The following is a 13,931-nucleotide window of genomic DNA, read 5'->3' on the forward strand; positions in this document are numbered from 1 at the left end:
GGGATCCATCATCAGGACAACTTGAATGCTTGATAGAAGAAGAGCTTAATTGAGGGATCAGCAACTCTTCTTGCTATCTTCGCTCTAGTTTTTTCGAGTAAAATGATTTTACTCCAAGTATCCCCTCCGTATAGGGAAACGATTCTGGATTTAAGACCTCTGTGGTTTATTACTTTCGACTTAGTTACCGGAGAATCCACAGTAAGAACCATTTTCTGCCAACGTTTCAAATCCCAACCGGGATCCATCATCAGGACAACTTGAATGCTTGATAGAAGAAGAGCTTAATTGAGGGATCAACAGCTCTTCTTGCTATCTTCGCTCTAGTTTTTTCGAGTAAAATGATTTCACTCCAGGTATCCCCTCCGTATAGGGAAATGATTCTGGATTTTAAGACCTCTGTGGTTTACATATATGATTTGTATGGATTTTCTAGTGTTATATTTCTAAAAATCAACAAATTACAAAAACAAAAACAAGTCACATGAGTAAACTCAGTGATATTGCCACCATATTTTCGTTATATATATTTAGAGTCATTTATCGAGGTAGAGGAATTGCCGAGACGGCCAAAAGTAGCCGGAATCCGGGCAAAAAAAATTCAAAAAATCTTGTAGAGGCAGTGTTTGAATCGTGTTTTTGATGGTGGAAATGGATTCAGCGCCATCAAAAACGTCTAAGACACCTAAAATTTTGAAGTTTAACAACTATAACTTGGATTTACAAAAATCCTTGCTGGATTTTCTCTAAATATGACTGGAATTTCCATTACTTTCCAGACAACTCCTCCGCCTCGTTAAACTACGCATATATATTCACCCCAAAAAAACACCAAATATACTAAATAAAATAATTAATACACTTCCATTAATTTAATAATACAAAAGCTCCAACCGTATGAGCACTGAAATCAAATTTCACTTGCCCACCAATAAAAAGTATTAGATTAACATGGTATTAAATATTAATAGAATATATACGAGAGAGCTGTACATTTATTAGATTGTCGCATCACATGGCAGGGAAAATTTAAATTACAGAAAAGTTCAAGAAAATATCAAAATAATCGTACCATCGTTCATGAATGCTGGAGTCAGCAGTACGAGCTGGCAGGTTGAGGACAAGCTTACAATCATGGCTGAATAAGACGGGAGCGGAGACAACCAATAAATTTTTTTTTGTTACAAGGTTAAGACTAAATTATGTTTTAGTTATAAAGTTAACCTTAAAATTACATCTCTAATTTGTTGCTCAAATTAAAAAAAAATTAAGCTCAACGCATTTACCAAACACGTTATTATGCGGCAGTAATCATAAGTTCACATGAAATAAAACTTCAATTAAACGTCTTAGCCTATCCGCCCCTGTTAATTAGGCGTGTGTCTTTACCGCTCTCCAGCATGGCTATTCCAGTGGCAGAGGCTGGATGAGAGATTCCTTGATCCATGGTTTCTTGGATATTGGGAGTGGAGAATGTATCTCCATATTTGTACATGCCCAGCATGCCTTTGACCACCTCGAAAATCATCTTCTTGCAGGTGAAAAGGACGTGGTTACTGCTTCTGTCCGGCTTCAGAAACTCCCTCGTCAGCTCCTTCAATTTGGCATTCATGAGACATTCAATGTGATTCAGGGCTTCTTCCTCTGTACATTCAGGAAGATGCTCTCTCATATAACATTCGATACTGGATGTCAATTCTCCACGATCCTTCTCACTCTGCATTCATCGAAAATTAATTGATCGGTTCTCCAAAATCACTCGTAGTACCAGTAACCGAAGTTAGAGAAAAGAAATAAGCAGATAAACATAATTATAATACGCAAGTCAACCTACCTTATATGTCATGATGTCGTCGATTAGCCGGGTGAAGTAGCAAGTCTGCTCTATGAATGCATTTTTTGATCCAGGATTGTCGATTTGTTCTAAAACCTGTCGCGGAAGGTGTTGGCCCAACAACAACACTCCGGTCAGCAGCAATGGACGCATGGCGCTGGAAATAATCCCGTTCTTCATGTACTCATCGAAGCTGGGCACATGCTTGGCCGCTTGCCATTCCGATTCTTGCAAATAACTCAGGAGGTAATCCACTTGCTGTTCAATTTGAAGAAATTTACGATTAGATATTAATTGATTATGCACCCGTAGGAAAGGCTTAATCGGAACTACTAACTCCAAGAGTTTGGTTGCATACTCTTAAACTAAATTTAAAAGCTTGCGATTATTTTAAAAAAGTAGATGGTAGATTTGAAACCAAAAAAATTTGTTGTTACATATGAAAATATTTTGGAGTTTTAAGAATTTAACTTTTATTTATCAAATTCTAAATATTTCCAAAATCTAAATTCAATTTGCTCTTACCCACCAATCATTCCTACCCATTTTTCAATTTCTACTCTAATTGCTCTTACCCACAAATCATTCCTGCCCATTTTTCAGTTCAAAATTTGCAATCCTCTTGCTGATTATCTTTGTTTGTCCAAAACCTATGGGTATGCGTGTGGGTGTTGTTGTTGCCTGGTTTAAATAAGATTACTCACTAGATTCCGAAAATAGGTAAGCCATTCGCCCCCTTGTTCCTTCTCCAACTCCCGGGCCACTTCATGAATCATGTTGTAAAAGATTTTGTAACAGGCATTCATATAATCTGGAAGATTTTCTGCGAATGCGAGGTCCCATCTGAAACCAAATAAATGTTTATAATAACATTTACAATATCAACATCTTAATACTGCAAAGAACCCTTCTATAACCATAAACATTTACAATATCAACATCCTAATACTGCAAAGAACCCTTGTATAACCTATTTTATCTGTTATATAATAAATGTTACATTATCAACATGCTGATATTCCAAACAGCTTTTGTTTAGCTGCAATCATATGTACCTTCGGACAGCTTCTGTGAACAGCCTCAAATCTTCAAGGCTTCCGTAAGCATCATACATGTCGTCCAGAACAGTCTGCAAGCACGCCAGCTTGGTAAAGATGGCTCGGCATCTGACGTGTTGGGGTTCATACGTCCCCGCCGCTATTGTCAAATAATATTCCATGGGCCTCTCCCTGGCAAATGTGAACTGGCTTAACCCTGAAACTCTAAACCAACTGTGGAGGAATATAACGTTATTGTCGGAACAACAACTGCTGGTTACCATTTATATGAATTCATTTCAGAATTTAAGTCACATAGTTTTGAACAGTTAGACACAATTCATTACCTCATAATATTCTTCGTCTCTTCCTGGTGAATGCATTGGATAATGTTGAAGTCCAATTTTGCCAGCTCTAAAAGCTTTTCATTGTCTACAGAAGGCAGCCTGAAAGAAAAACAATCAGACGAGCAGTACCCAATGAAATAAGGGGCATACCCAGACCCAAAATATTATCAGTGAAGACACAAGTGGTTATAAGCATAGCAGTAATAATAAACTAGTTAAAACTCTATTAAGGAAGTATGTGTCATCCCTTGTCACTGTGGGTAGGAGTGGTAACTGTCATAAGTCAGTCCAGTATGGCAGCACATATTTATACTTCATAGTAAAAATCAACATATAGAATATAATAGAAGAGCATGGAGTATAGTTCTTTACTATTACAAAAATTGATATCGGTAGTTTTCATTTAAAATAATATAAGTTCATAAATACAGGGTTTCACTGCGTCAGAATTATAATAGGTGGATTTATATTGGGGATATATATTAAGGAAAAAATGATATAATATATTGAGAGATATATATGAGATAGATTCATATCTGGGAATATATATTAAAGAAAAAATGACACAATATATTGGAAGATATATATGATGTAAAAAGTTTTTATATTGACATGTATAAAAAATAGAATTCAAAGTTAATGAAAAATATAAAGATAATAAAAAATGTTAATGAAAAATTAAATACCTACCCAAAAAAATATTTTTTAAATTAGAAAATTGTATTGGGTTCATATTGTTAAAAAATTAAATAATACTACTTTTAAAGATATTTTCTAATATGTAATTAAATTAAAAATATTATATAATACCCCAAAACTCAATTGATATATAAAAATATCACTAAATAAAACCCAGAAAATACAATCACTACCTAAGATAAATTTCTCTTCAAATAACAGGAAGAAACAACATTGGAAAAAAAATGATCTGAAGGTCTCCCAGGGTGTGGGGATGAAAAGCAAAAAGCTGGAGGTGTCACCTGTAAATCCCTTTGGCTAACCGTACAGAATCTGGTCGATACACTTCACAATATCTCCTTGTTTCGACTCTTGGAAGACTGGTGTGCCAAGAAGCCTCCAGCGTGTATTCAATCTAACAATGGAAAAGAATGAATTGAATTTCGTGGTATTCAGAAAAATAAATTTACTATCAAATAAATAAAATTTAGTTCACTGAGAAATGATATGTTTCCTGTTTACCTCTCGGCTAAGATTCTGTTTGCAGTTCCACGCGCTGAAAGTTTCGTTTCTTGTTAAGGCTTCTCTTAAATATTTAGTAGCGTAGCCTTTAGCTTCATCCAGAATATTTTCTCCAGGGAATGCAACTTCCGAAGCTTTATAAAGGTTCAGCATGCTTCCTACTTGTTTGTTAAATTGACCTTCCGAGCCAAGGAAGTGCCCATTGTCCTCCTTGAAGTTCTTGAAAGCCACTGTTTATGAAAGTGTATAAATGTCACAATAAACCAACACGAGAAATGATTTGTAGAGTATCCACCTAAATTACTGGCTACTCTGTAGACAGAGAGAGAAGCAGAAAACTAGTATCGTATGATGTATACCTGGAGTTACATTGTATAGATGCAACCGAAGCAATCGAAAGGCCATGGCAGTGATTTCAAGATCAGCTACGGAGTTGAAACTGTTAAACCCTATTCCTCTTTCATTCCAGTGGCTGCATACAATATTACAAGCTTCATTGTGCAGAAGAAGTTAAAATGCAATCGAATTACACTTTTGTTGTGTATGGATTTTGTTCAATTACCTGTAAACGAAATCAAGAAATTCGTTGATTTCCTTTTGAAAGTGTCTATCGATACCAAGGCGTTCAATATTGTCGACGACGAGAAGACGTTCAATTATATCCACAGGATACATACAAGGCACTGGATGTATTCATTAATCATTACTTATTATATCCACAGGGATGTATTCATTAATCATTGCCTTTTATTTAATTTTAAATTCACACTGCTGAATTGAATCAGCAATACCTAACCCAAAAGTCTGACAACAACCAAAAGAAAAAATCTCTAAGCCAAAAGTCTGACAACAACCAAAGAAAAAACGCAAGGCACAGATAATAAATTACTTCTACACAGAGGCCAGTAAAAAGCTTTAAGATTAACGTGTCGATACCAAAGCTGCCAAATTTTGCCAACACGGTTTTCAGGTATTCAAGGCATCTCATGTCTCCTGTGTGCAAGAAGACGCAGGCAGTAGAGGCAGGTGAGCCTAAGAAAGACCCATCCTGGCTTTGAAGTTCCATTATTTTTTTCCAGTCCACAATGTCCTGCATGCTTTCCAGCGGGTACTTCAAGGATGATGGTCCATGTGGAATTTCCTCCCTGTGGAAGCCGAGATAACTATAAAATGATCAGTTCTATAAATTAAATTAAATGGTATTTAAAATAAATAAAATAGTTTGTACTATTGATGTTTTCATGCTTAAATCAAATTTCTAATAAAAAAATCTGATTTTAATCGAAGATTTTAAAAATATTTTAGGATCCAACAAACATATGAACAAATCAAATAGTTTAACTCTCTCATCTCCATCAATCCCGGAATATTTTGGAAACTCTCAATGGATATCATAAAAATACCCAAAACCATTCCAAAATATATCTCCATCAAATCCCTGAATATTTTGGAAATTCGCAATCAACATTTTCCAAAACTATTTCAAAATATATGTAATGACATCATTTTAACAACAACAAAAAAATATATGTAATGACATCTTTTTAATAACAAAAAAATGAATAATATAAAATGATTTAAAAAGAGTCTTTCAATTAAAATCACATAATAGAAATTCTCAGAGTTCTTACTTCGTTAATGTGTCCTGCCACCTAGTCCTCATCAGATTCACAAATGGCAAGTCGTACGGAAGTGGGAGGGTGAGAGATTGAGCCTCTTTGCACAACGATGGAAAGATGAGTTGAAAGTCCGTTACGAGAGTGTCTTGATCACTTTCGGCCTTCAGTGACTCTATATTGCTCTTTATGAATTCGATGCCTACCACAGATTTTCAAACACAATATTAGATACATTTATTTCTAAAATTCTATATTGTTTTTTATGAATTTAATGGCTAGCACACATTTTCAAACACAATATTACATTTAGATTTATCTTAATTAAAAGTCTATAAAACACTAAAAGGAAACAGATCTCTTAGAGTGAAAACCTCTTTTAAAGTGATGGATTGTTTTCTTAAATGCCTATATACATATATTCATCTTAACTAAAGATCTATAAAGCACCAACAAGAATCAAAAGCGAAAATCTATTCTTTTAAAATGATGGATCGTGAATTAGATGGATCTAATTTGATTTTAGATGTTGCAATAGCCAATATGTACATACTTATTTATTTTTTGGTATCTTTACTTAATATAATGTAATACATGTTAATTGACAACATCCTCAAAATGTCATTATACCATGAATAAAGTTTCATCATTTTTTAACTGTCAATTATTAAAATACAATCATTTTTCTATTTTTTTAATTACTTCATTACTTTTTTAATTACAAAATAATTAAATAAAATCTACTTCATTACTCTTTTTAATTACAAAATAATTAAATAAAATATTTTTAATTTTTGTTTTTAAAAATCAAAGTAAATACTTTATTACTCTTTTTAATTACAAAATAATTAGATAAAATATTTTTAATTTTTGTTTTTAAAAGTGAAAGTAAATTGTTATTAGTACTATTATTTATAGAAATATTTCTTTTTATTTTTAAATTTAAATCCACATACATAAATTTAAATTTTAAAATTGATTTATATATTTTTTATTATAAAATTGACTTATGCCTTAAAATTAAATTATATTTTTTTTCAAATGGTTAGTATTGTTTTTATTTTTTGTTTTTAAATTTATTTATTATTTTTAACATGACATCACATGATCTGGTGTTTACACCATTATTTATATTTTATTTATTATTATTTAATTAAAAAGCGTGAGAAAATTAATTTCATTATTAATAATTTATAAATTATTAGATATTATTTATATGTATATCTTTATAATAATTATTATTTAATGTAATTTATATGTTAGCTTTAATGAGAATTAGTAGTTATAATTATTTAACTATGAACCACATTGTTACACTTTTGAATATTGAAAAGGGGTGTGACAATAATAAAACTGATTTCTTGTGTTAAGTTTAAAAAATTGAGAGAGTGACAGAATATGCAATTGTATACACAATAACAAAAAATCATTGCTTTAAATTTAAATATGTTAAATTTATATGGTTATAACTAAATCTAAATAATTCTAATTTCGGACATTGTGGTTGATAGAATATTTCAACAATCTCCAACAAACCAAATCTACTAAATATCCAATGTAAGCATTAAGCCTAACACCTTCCATGCATAATGCATACATTAAAAACAACAATATTGAAGTCACATTGATAATTTTGTTAGGATTGGTCTTCATTAGCATGTCCATCCACTCAGGAATCTCATAAACAACACTCTTTCTTCAACCACCATCTTCGAGCTACCACTTGATCCATTTAAGACATGATTGCTTTAGACCATCATTGATGTATTTGTAGGATCAATGATTCTTTACTACCCTGAAATTTTTTCTTAATACCGAATCACTCTATCGACTTACTTCCATCTATCAAAATGTGGAAAATTACAATTTTGGTAGTTACAAGTGGTCTAGGTACTGAGTGTATTCAGAGGTCAACAATACAACTTGACATTCTTCTTCTTTTTCACATACACAAACTTACACAAAGATAACCTGTAACTGTGAATATTGAAGCATCGAAGAACAACCAAACCACCAGCATATAACAAAGCATAAACATAACCAAATCAATGATATGTTCTCTTGGCATCGAATAATGTCAAGATCCATTAACTTGAACTATGATTCTGTGCTCAATAATTGAATCTACATATTCATTTAACACAACAATTTAACTAAACAATAGAAAAGAAAAAACTAACCCAACATAGTTGATGAACTCATGATGAAAAAACTAATAGTTTTCCTTCAGTATACCATCTACACCCACCTCAATCCATATTTTTTTGAGCAAACAAAATCGAAATTTTTAATATCAAATGAAGCCATTATTCTCCAAACTTTGCTCATGATTATTTCCCTCTGTTGCTATTGAGTGTATCCTTCGTGAATGCTCTAGTACATGCCATATATATGGATGAGAATCTTGAACTAACGGGAGACTCCAAAAATAATAACACCACTTGGTTCTATGTGTAGGGTTTGTAGTAAAGCGATTTTTCCATCTGGGTTTACATGAAAAGGTCCTAGTTCTTGCATTATGAACATCCATATTCACCATTAAGAATGAATCACAACTTCATTAAGGGATCTTGAATGACTTCCATGAAATATATGGCACCTCACATGTGTGGATCTTTGAATGAGTGAGCATTACACTTAAAATTTCTAGCACTAGGAATTTGACCTCTGATCCATCATGCATTTAAAATTTCAAATGGTTGACCTTTCCACACAAGTCCCCACATGTAGGTCCCTCCAAGACAGGAATATAAATTATTTTGAAATGAAGGTGTCTCGTTTGGCATGCAAGTTGGACAATGCCATAAATCTTGACAACGGGTCATATTTGTAGATAAAGTTGTTGGTCACTAGGTTTCTTACTTTGAATCTGCAAAATAAAACACTAGTAGTGTGTTTTGATTCGAGATTGTCCTTAGAGTGATTGCAAAGTAGTCCACATCTATAACCCATGCCATCAGGACGACAGCATTTGAAACAAGGTTTTTGGTATTGTTTAAGCAAGTGGGCACAGAGCTTACATTGAGTACATACTTGAATTATCAACATCTATATACAAGATTTTGTTGAAGTTGTCACGAATATTTCTAAGAAACAAACTTTCACCAACATATTTCCTCGCTAATACCCACAACATTGTTCCCCAGGGATACATTCCTTTTTGGAGGGTCCTCAACTCATTCATGGAGATAAAGGGATCATCAGTCTCATACGTTCTAATTAAACATATATGCAATACTCTACCAACACTAATAAGAATTAACTCAAAACCGGATGGACCTTTATTTTTTTCTATTCCAAATGTTTAAAACAACATACTCAGTGTTTCTATAGAAACAATGATGTTATCAAATTTTTGTAATCCAGTGTAATTAGCATTGATGCAGCGGAACTGAAACTCCTCGTGAAACAAGCACCATCCAAATTGCCAATTGATGACATTCTATCCTAATACCATAGTATAAGTGTGATTTCTTCAAATGGAAGTGATTAGTGCCTCTCACATAGCAAAACAATTAATAGACACACAAAATTAACTACAAAAACAAACAACATAATGAGCACTCATGGCTAATCAATCATTCTTCTATGCTAGCTTACTTATTTATAGAGGATTAACTATCATGGCTCTCACATCTTCTCATACCTCCCGTGAGGAAGTTAAGCCAAAATTAGCTCAAATAACATGACAAAAGATGCAACTGCACACACAATAAATTGTTTTTCACTATTTGAAACTCAAATATGTGATATTTATATAGTTCGAACTAAATCTAACTAATTCCAGTTTTGGAAATTGTGGTTGAGAGGATATCTCAAAAATCTCCAACCTAAGAAATCAAATATACCAATGTAAGCATTAATCCTAACAGAGAGTTGGTTGGAAAGCACTAATTGTAATATAAGTGATAGAGAAGAGTGTCTCTACTCTAATATAGCTAGTAAATTAGTCACTCTTCTTAATGATATTGTTCTTTTGATGATAGTAGTAATAAGTCCCTATGGTCTCAAAGAGTAAAAATTCTGAAGGATTTTTTCTTGTTATGGGTATGACTATTAACATTGGTAGAGTTGGTAGATTAATGTTTACATTGGTAGTATTGGTAGATTTGGTTTGGAAAGCACTGATTGTAATATAGGTGATAAAGATTGTCTCTACTGGAATTTAGCTAGTCACGGTAGTCACTCTTCTTAATTATATTGTTCTTATGATGATAAGTAATGATGAGTCCCTATAATATGAACAAGCTAAAATTCACAAGGATTTTGTTTTATATTTGTATGACTATTAAGATTGGTAGAATAAAGGTTATGGAAATTAAATCAAAGGTGAAAAAGGTTATCGAATAAGATGAAAATTATTGTTGCACTTAAAGGGGCTTTCTATAGCTTAGTATCAGGGAGATGCGTAATTCCTTCAGTGCTGAATATGAATTTGACATATAACATTTAAAAAGATAAAAATAACATGTGCAAAAATTAACTCCTAGTAGGGTTTAATAGATAAACATCGCTTCTGGACTATTATTTTGTACTAAAAATTGTATTCTGACTCATGAATATAATGGTTATTTCCATATCGATAAAAGGTACAGAGAGAGAAAGCTCTTAAAAAAATGAGATGGGCTCTGCGGTCGATGATATCGTGTTTATGGCTAGTTGAGAAATCGCTTTAGGGTTTTATCTGCTCAACCTAACCTGACTCAACTAATTCATTTGGTCATCCACTGTCGCCCCTAGTTCGCAAATCTCACTTGGATATCGAGGACGGTTCTCTTTCACACTCTGAAGGGTGGTTTTAGGTTCTATAACTGTAGGTGGGACTAGTCTTTGCAACAATCAGTGGTAAAGTTTGGCTTAAATATTTTTTCTAGGTTTATTTATACCATGACAAGGTGGATTATTGTCATGGAAGAAGAGATGATTGATTTTTCTGAAGATCCCACTGAGAATATCTCCATCTGGACAAACTCTCCACCTCAGCATCCGGGGATGGAGATGGAGGAGACACCTAGAACTCCCAATTTGGGAATATTTAACTCATTATTTAAAATTTTAGAAGGGATCCCCTTTTCCCCTCATTAGCCTTTTAGATAGGTGGGAACATCTCTCTCCCTTTCAACTAAAGCGGTGCTCCCTGTATTGCTCGAGGTAGGATGGTCAAATTCACTGGATCAATTTGTCAGCTCAACTGGTTTTTCGATTGAAGGCCTAAATTTTTATGAAACATGCTTAAACCCTAGTAGTTTGTTTTTTGTTAGGGAATTACAAAGTGAGCGTGGCACCATGCTTGCAACTCCGAAAGAATTGAACCATCCACATCTTGGAAGCCCTTTATCAATGTCGATGGTTGTGTCTCAGGTCGACCTTCTATGATCATGAATCAGTTGGGTTCCACTAGATTTCCATTGGAAGATACAAAGCCTACAGAGGAGTTGTGAATCAATAAGTTACAAGCTCGAGCAATTGTCCAATACCTATCTACGACACTCCCTCCCTTTGTCCACAGAGTCTCATAGCACACACTGAACAACACACCCTTGATGGAAATATTCTATCTAGTGATGAGCAAGAGGTGGCCTCCAAGAAGAAATCAAAGAAAATAAATGTCCCAAGATTAAGAAAAAAGATCATGCCCTAGTCCTAGGAGAGGGTATCAGATTGGATGAAATTATGGATACATATGGTCAGGTTTTGGTTGGAAGAACTAGGGGAAGAATTTATTTTTCCTCTCGCCTAAATAAACGGGCACAAAAAATTTGGGGCTAGGTCTTGAATGTCCAGCCATCGGTTTGTGCTCTGTTAAAAGTTTAGTTTTCTCTTAGATTCAAGTCAGATGAACATGAGACCTATGTATTATATCGTCATTTAAACATAGAAATGGCATTGGTTCTATTGAAGTATTGGACTCCACTATTTGACTCGAAAAGTGAGCATTTGGGGGCAAGACCAATTTGGGTTATACTTTAAGGTCTGCCTCTACAACTATGGATGAAGGATATTTTTCAGTTCATTAGAGATGATCTTGGCATGTACCTAGATTATGATAGATCTTATCTAGAAACTAGGAGGATGAATTTCTCTAGAGTATTGGTATATCTTGACATAAGTGAGGCCCTAGTAGTGAACTTGATCCTACATTATAGAGGCCATATTTGAAATCAAATATTGGACTATGAGGGCATACTTTTCAGATGTCGACATTGTCACGAGGTCAGGAATGTATACAAGGACTTTCCCTTGCTTCAGAAGAATGATCAGGATGTAGGTGTAAATTTAGAGGGCAATTAGTCTCAAGGGTGTTTGGTGTCAGCTGAGAAGGGTACCCCAGGATAGCCTCAACTGAATAAACTAGGATCTCCTGTGAGAGATGGGTCTACATGAGGAACAAGGTCACAACATCTTGGGTCTCGGCTACACTCAGGTGTGGAAGCTTCGAGGAGGGGATTTATTGTTGCTTCTGACACATGTACTTCTATCTCCCATCCCCCTCATACTTGTATCAGTGTATCTATGGTTTCTTAGTGTCTTCCCTTATCTTCTGATGCTTTTGCATCTAGTATATCTACTCCATCACATGGATTAGGGGTCTTATCTTGTCCTGTAAGCACCATTCCTGCATGTTTCCTGGCCCCATACCCATCCTTCCCTGCCCCTAGTAGTGACTATTCGGGATCGTATAAGGGACATAAATACAACCTCTGATATCTATCAAAATAATCTTGCGTGTATGCACTCCCTATAGGTCTTGGGGCAGGTTTGGGTCCCCTCTCCCCTCATAAGATTTCCAAAATCCCTCGAGGGCGACAATTCCTCATATCCAAAGCCATGAATAGGGCATGCCTTGACATCGCTACTGGGAGACAATTATCCTTAGAATGGGTTCTTAGAGAAAGGAACACCGCATCTATCGATCACTTGTGAAGTGGTTATCCTTCAGTTGCAGAGGGTTAGCTAGCCCCTCCAAGAGGCTAGTTTTGAAATAAATGATCTTATCAGAAAACCTTGATATTATCTTCCTAAAGGAATCTTTGGGCTCAAGCATGGATGTCGAACATTTAATGGAAGGATTATGCAAAAAATGGATTATTTTTTCTATTGATGTGAAGGGGCGCTCAGGGGGGAAGCAATGGGTATAAACTGCAAAAATGTAAAATTAATCAATGTTTGGGGCCACCAAAATTATGTTACAGTGGATATTCTCTCAGAATAATTTGGGTTTCAATTTAGAATTGTCAATATATATGGACCTTGCCATGATCGAGCTATATTCTGGAGTGATCTCATGAACAAATCCTTTATGAAGTTAGATCACCTGATCATCATAAGGGACCTAAATTTCTCCCTAGGAAGAGCTCAATGTTGGGGAATTCATGCACAAGTGGACACCCTCTCAGATTTTTTCTCACAATTACTTGAAACACATCCCCTTATTGACATTGATCTGGAAAGGTATTAACCCACCTAGAGAAATTGTCAGGTAGGGGACGACATGATCGCTGAAAAGTTGCATTGCTTCTTTATTCGGGAAACCCTGCTGGACCACCTCCCTTTGTTCAAGCAATGGATAGGAGTAGAGGGTTTTCTAATCATCACCCCATATACATGCAATTGGCAAGTCATATCAATAGGCCAAGCACCCCCTTCAAATTCAATGCGACTTGGTTAATGGAAGAATATTTCAAGAATCTAGTCGCTGAAAACTGGTGCTTTGCAAATAAAGGGACAATCAATCGATGTCATCTCAATTTAATGATAATCTAAATAAAATAAAAAGGAATACATTGGAATGAATAAGGGGTAAATGACTAAGAGATGAGGAAGATCTGAAGAAGATTGAAGCAAAAGTGGAATAGCTGGAAAAACCTAGAGGCAAGAGTTATGTGTCTAATGAACC

At 34.4% G+C, this 13,931-nt stretch overlaps 1 protein-coding gene across 1 annotated transcript in view; it reads right to left on the reverse strand.

The window, feature by feature from the left end:
- Positions 1-1,068: 1,068 nt before the first annotated feature.
- The window catches only part of LOC149196923 (alpha-bisabolene synthase-like), a 40,797-nt gene continuing 27,934 nt past the window's right edge, over positions 1,069-13,931 (reverse strand). The window contains exons 3-13 of the mRNA XM_089408493.1: positions 6,050-6,236; positions 5,355-5,563; positions 4,981-5,101; positions 4,778-4,890; positions 4,419-4,648; positions 4,199-4,311; positions 3,219-3,317; positions 2,890-3,105; positions 2,539-2,677; positions 1,835-2,092; positions 1,069-1,717 (exon numbers count right to left, since the gene is read on the reverse strand). Coding sequence (XP_089264619.1) covers positions 1,355-1,717; positions 1,835-2,092; positions 2,539-2,677; positions 2,890-3,105; positions 3,219-3,317; positions 4,199-4,311; positions 4,419-4,648; positions 4,778-4,890; positions 4,981-5,101; positions 5,355-5,563; positions 6,050-6,236 — 2,048 coding nt within the window. The 3' untranslated portion in view covers positions 1,069-1,354. The remainder of the gene's footprint in view (positions 1,718-1,834; positions 2,093-2,538; positions 2,678-2,889; positions 3,106-3,218; positions 3,318-4,198; positions 4,312-4,418; positions 4,649-4,777; positions 4,891-4,980; positions 5,102-5,354; positions 5,564-6,049; positions 6,237-13,931) is intronic.

The sequence above is a fragment of the Pinus tabuliformis genome, chromosome 2_2 (assembly GCF_031772625.1).
Source record: "Pinus tabuliformis cultivar Carrire ecotype Pingquan chromosome 2_2, CPIR1, whole genome shotgun sequence".
Classification (NCBI taxonomy): Eukaryota; Viridiplantae; Streptophyta; class Pinopsida; order Pinales; family Pinaceae; genus Pinus; species Pinus tabuliformis.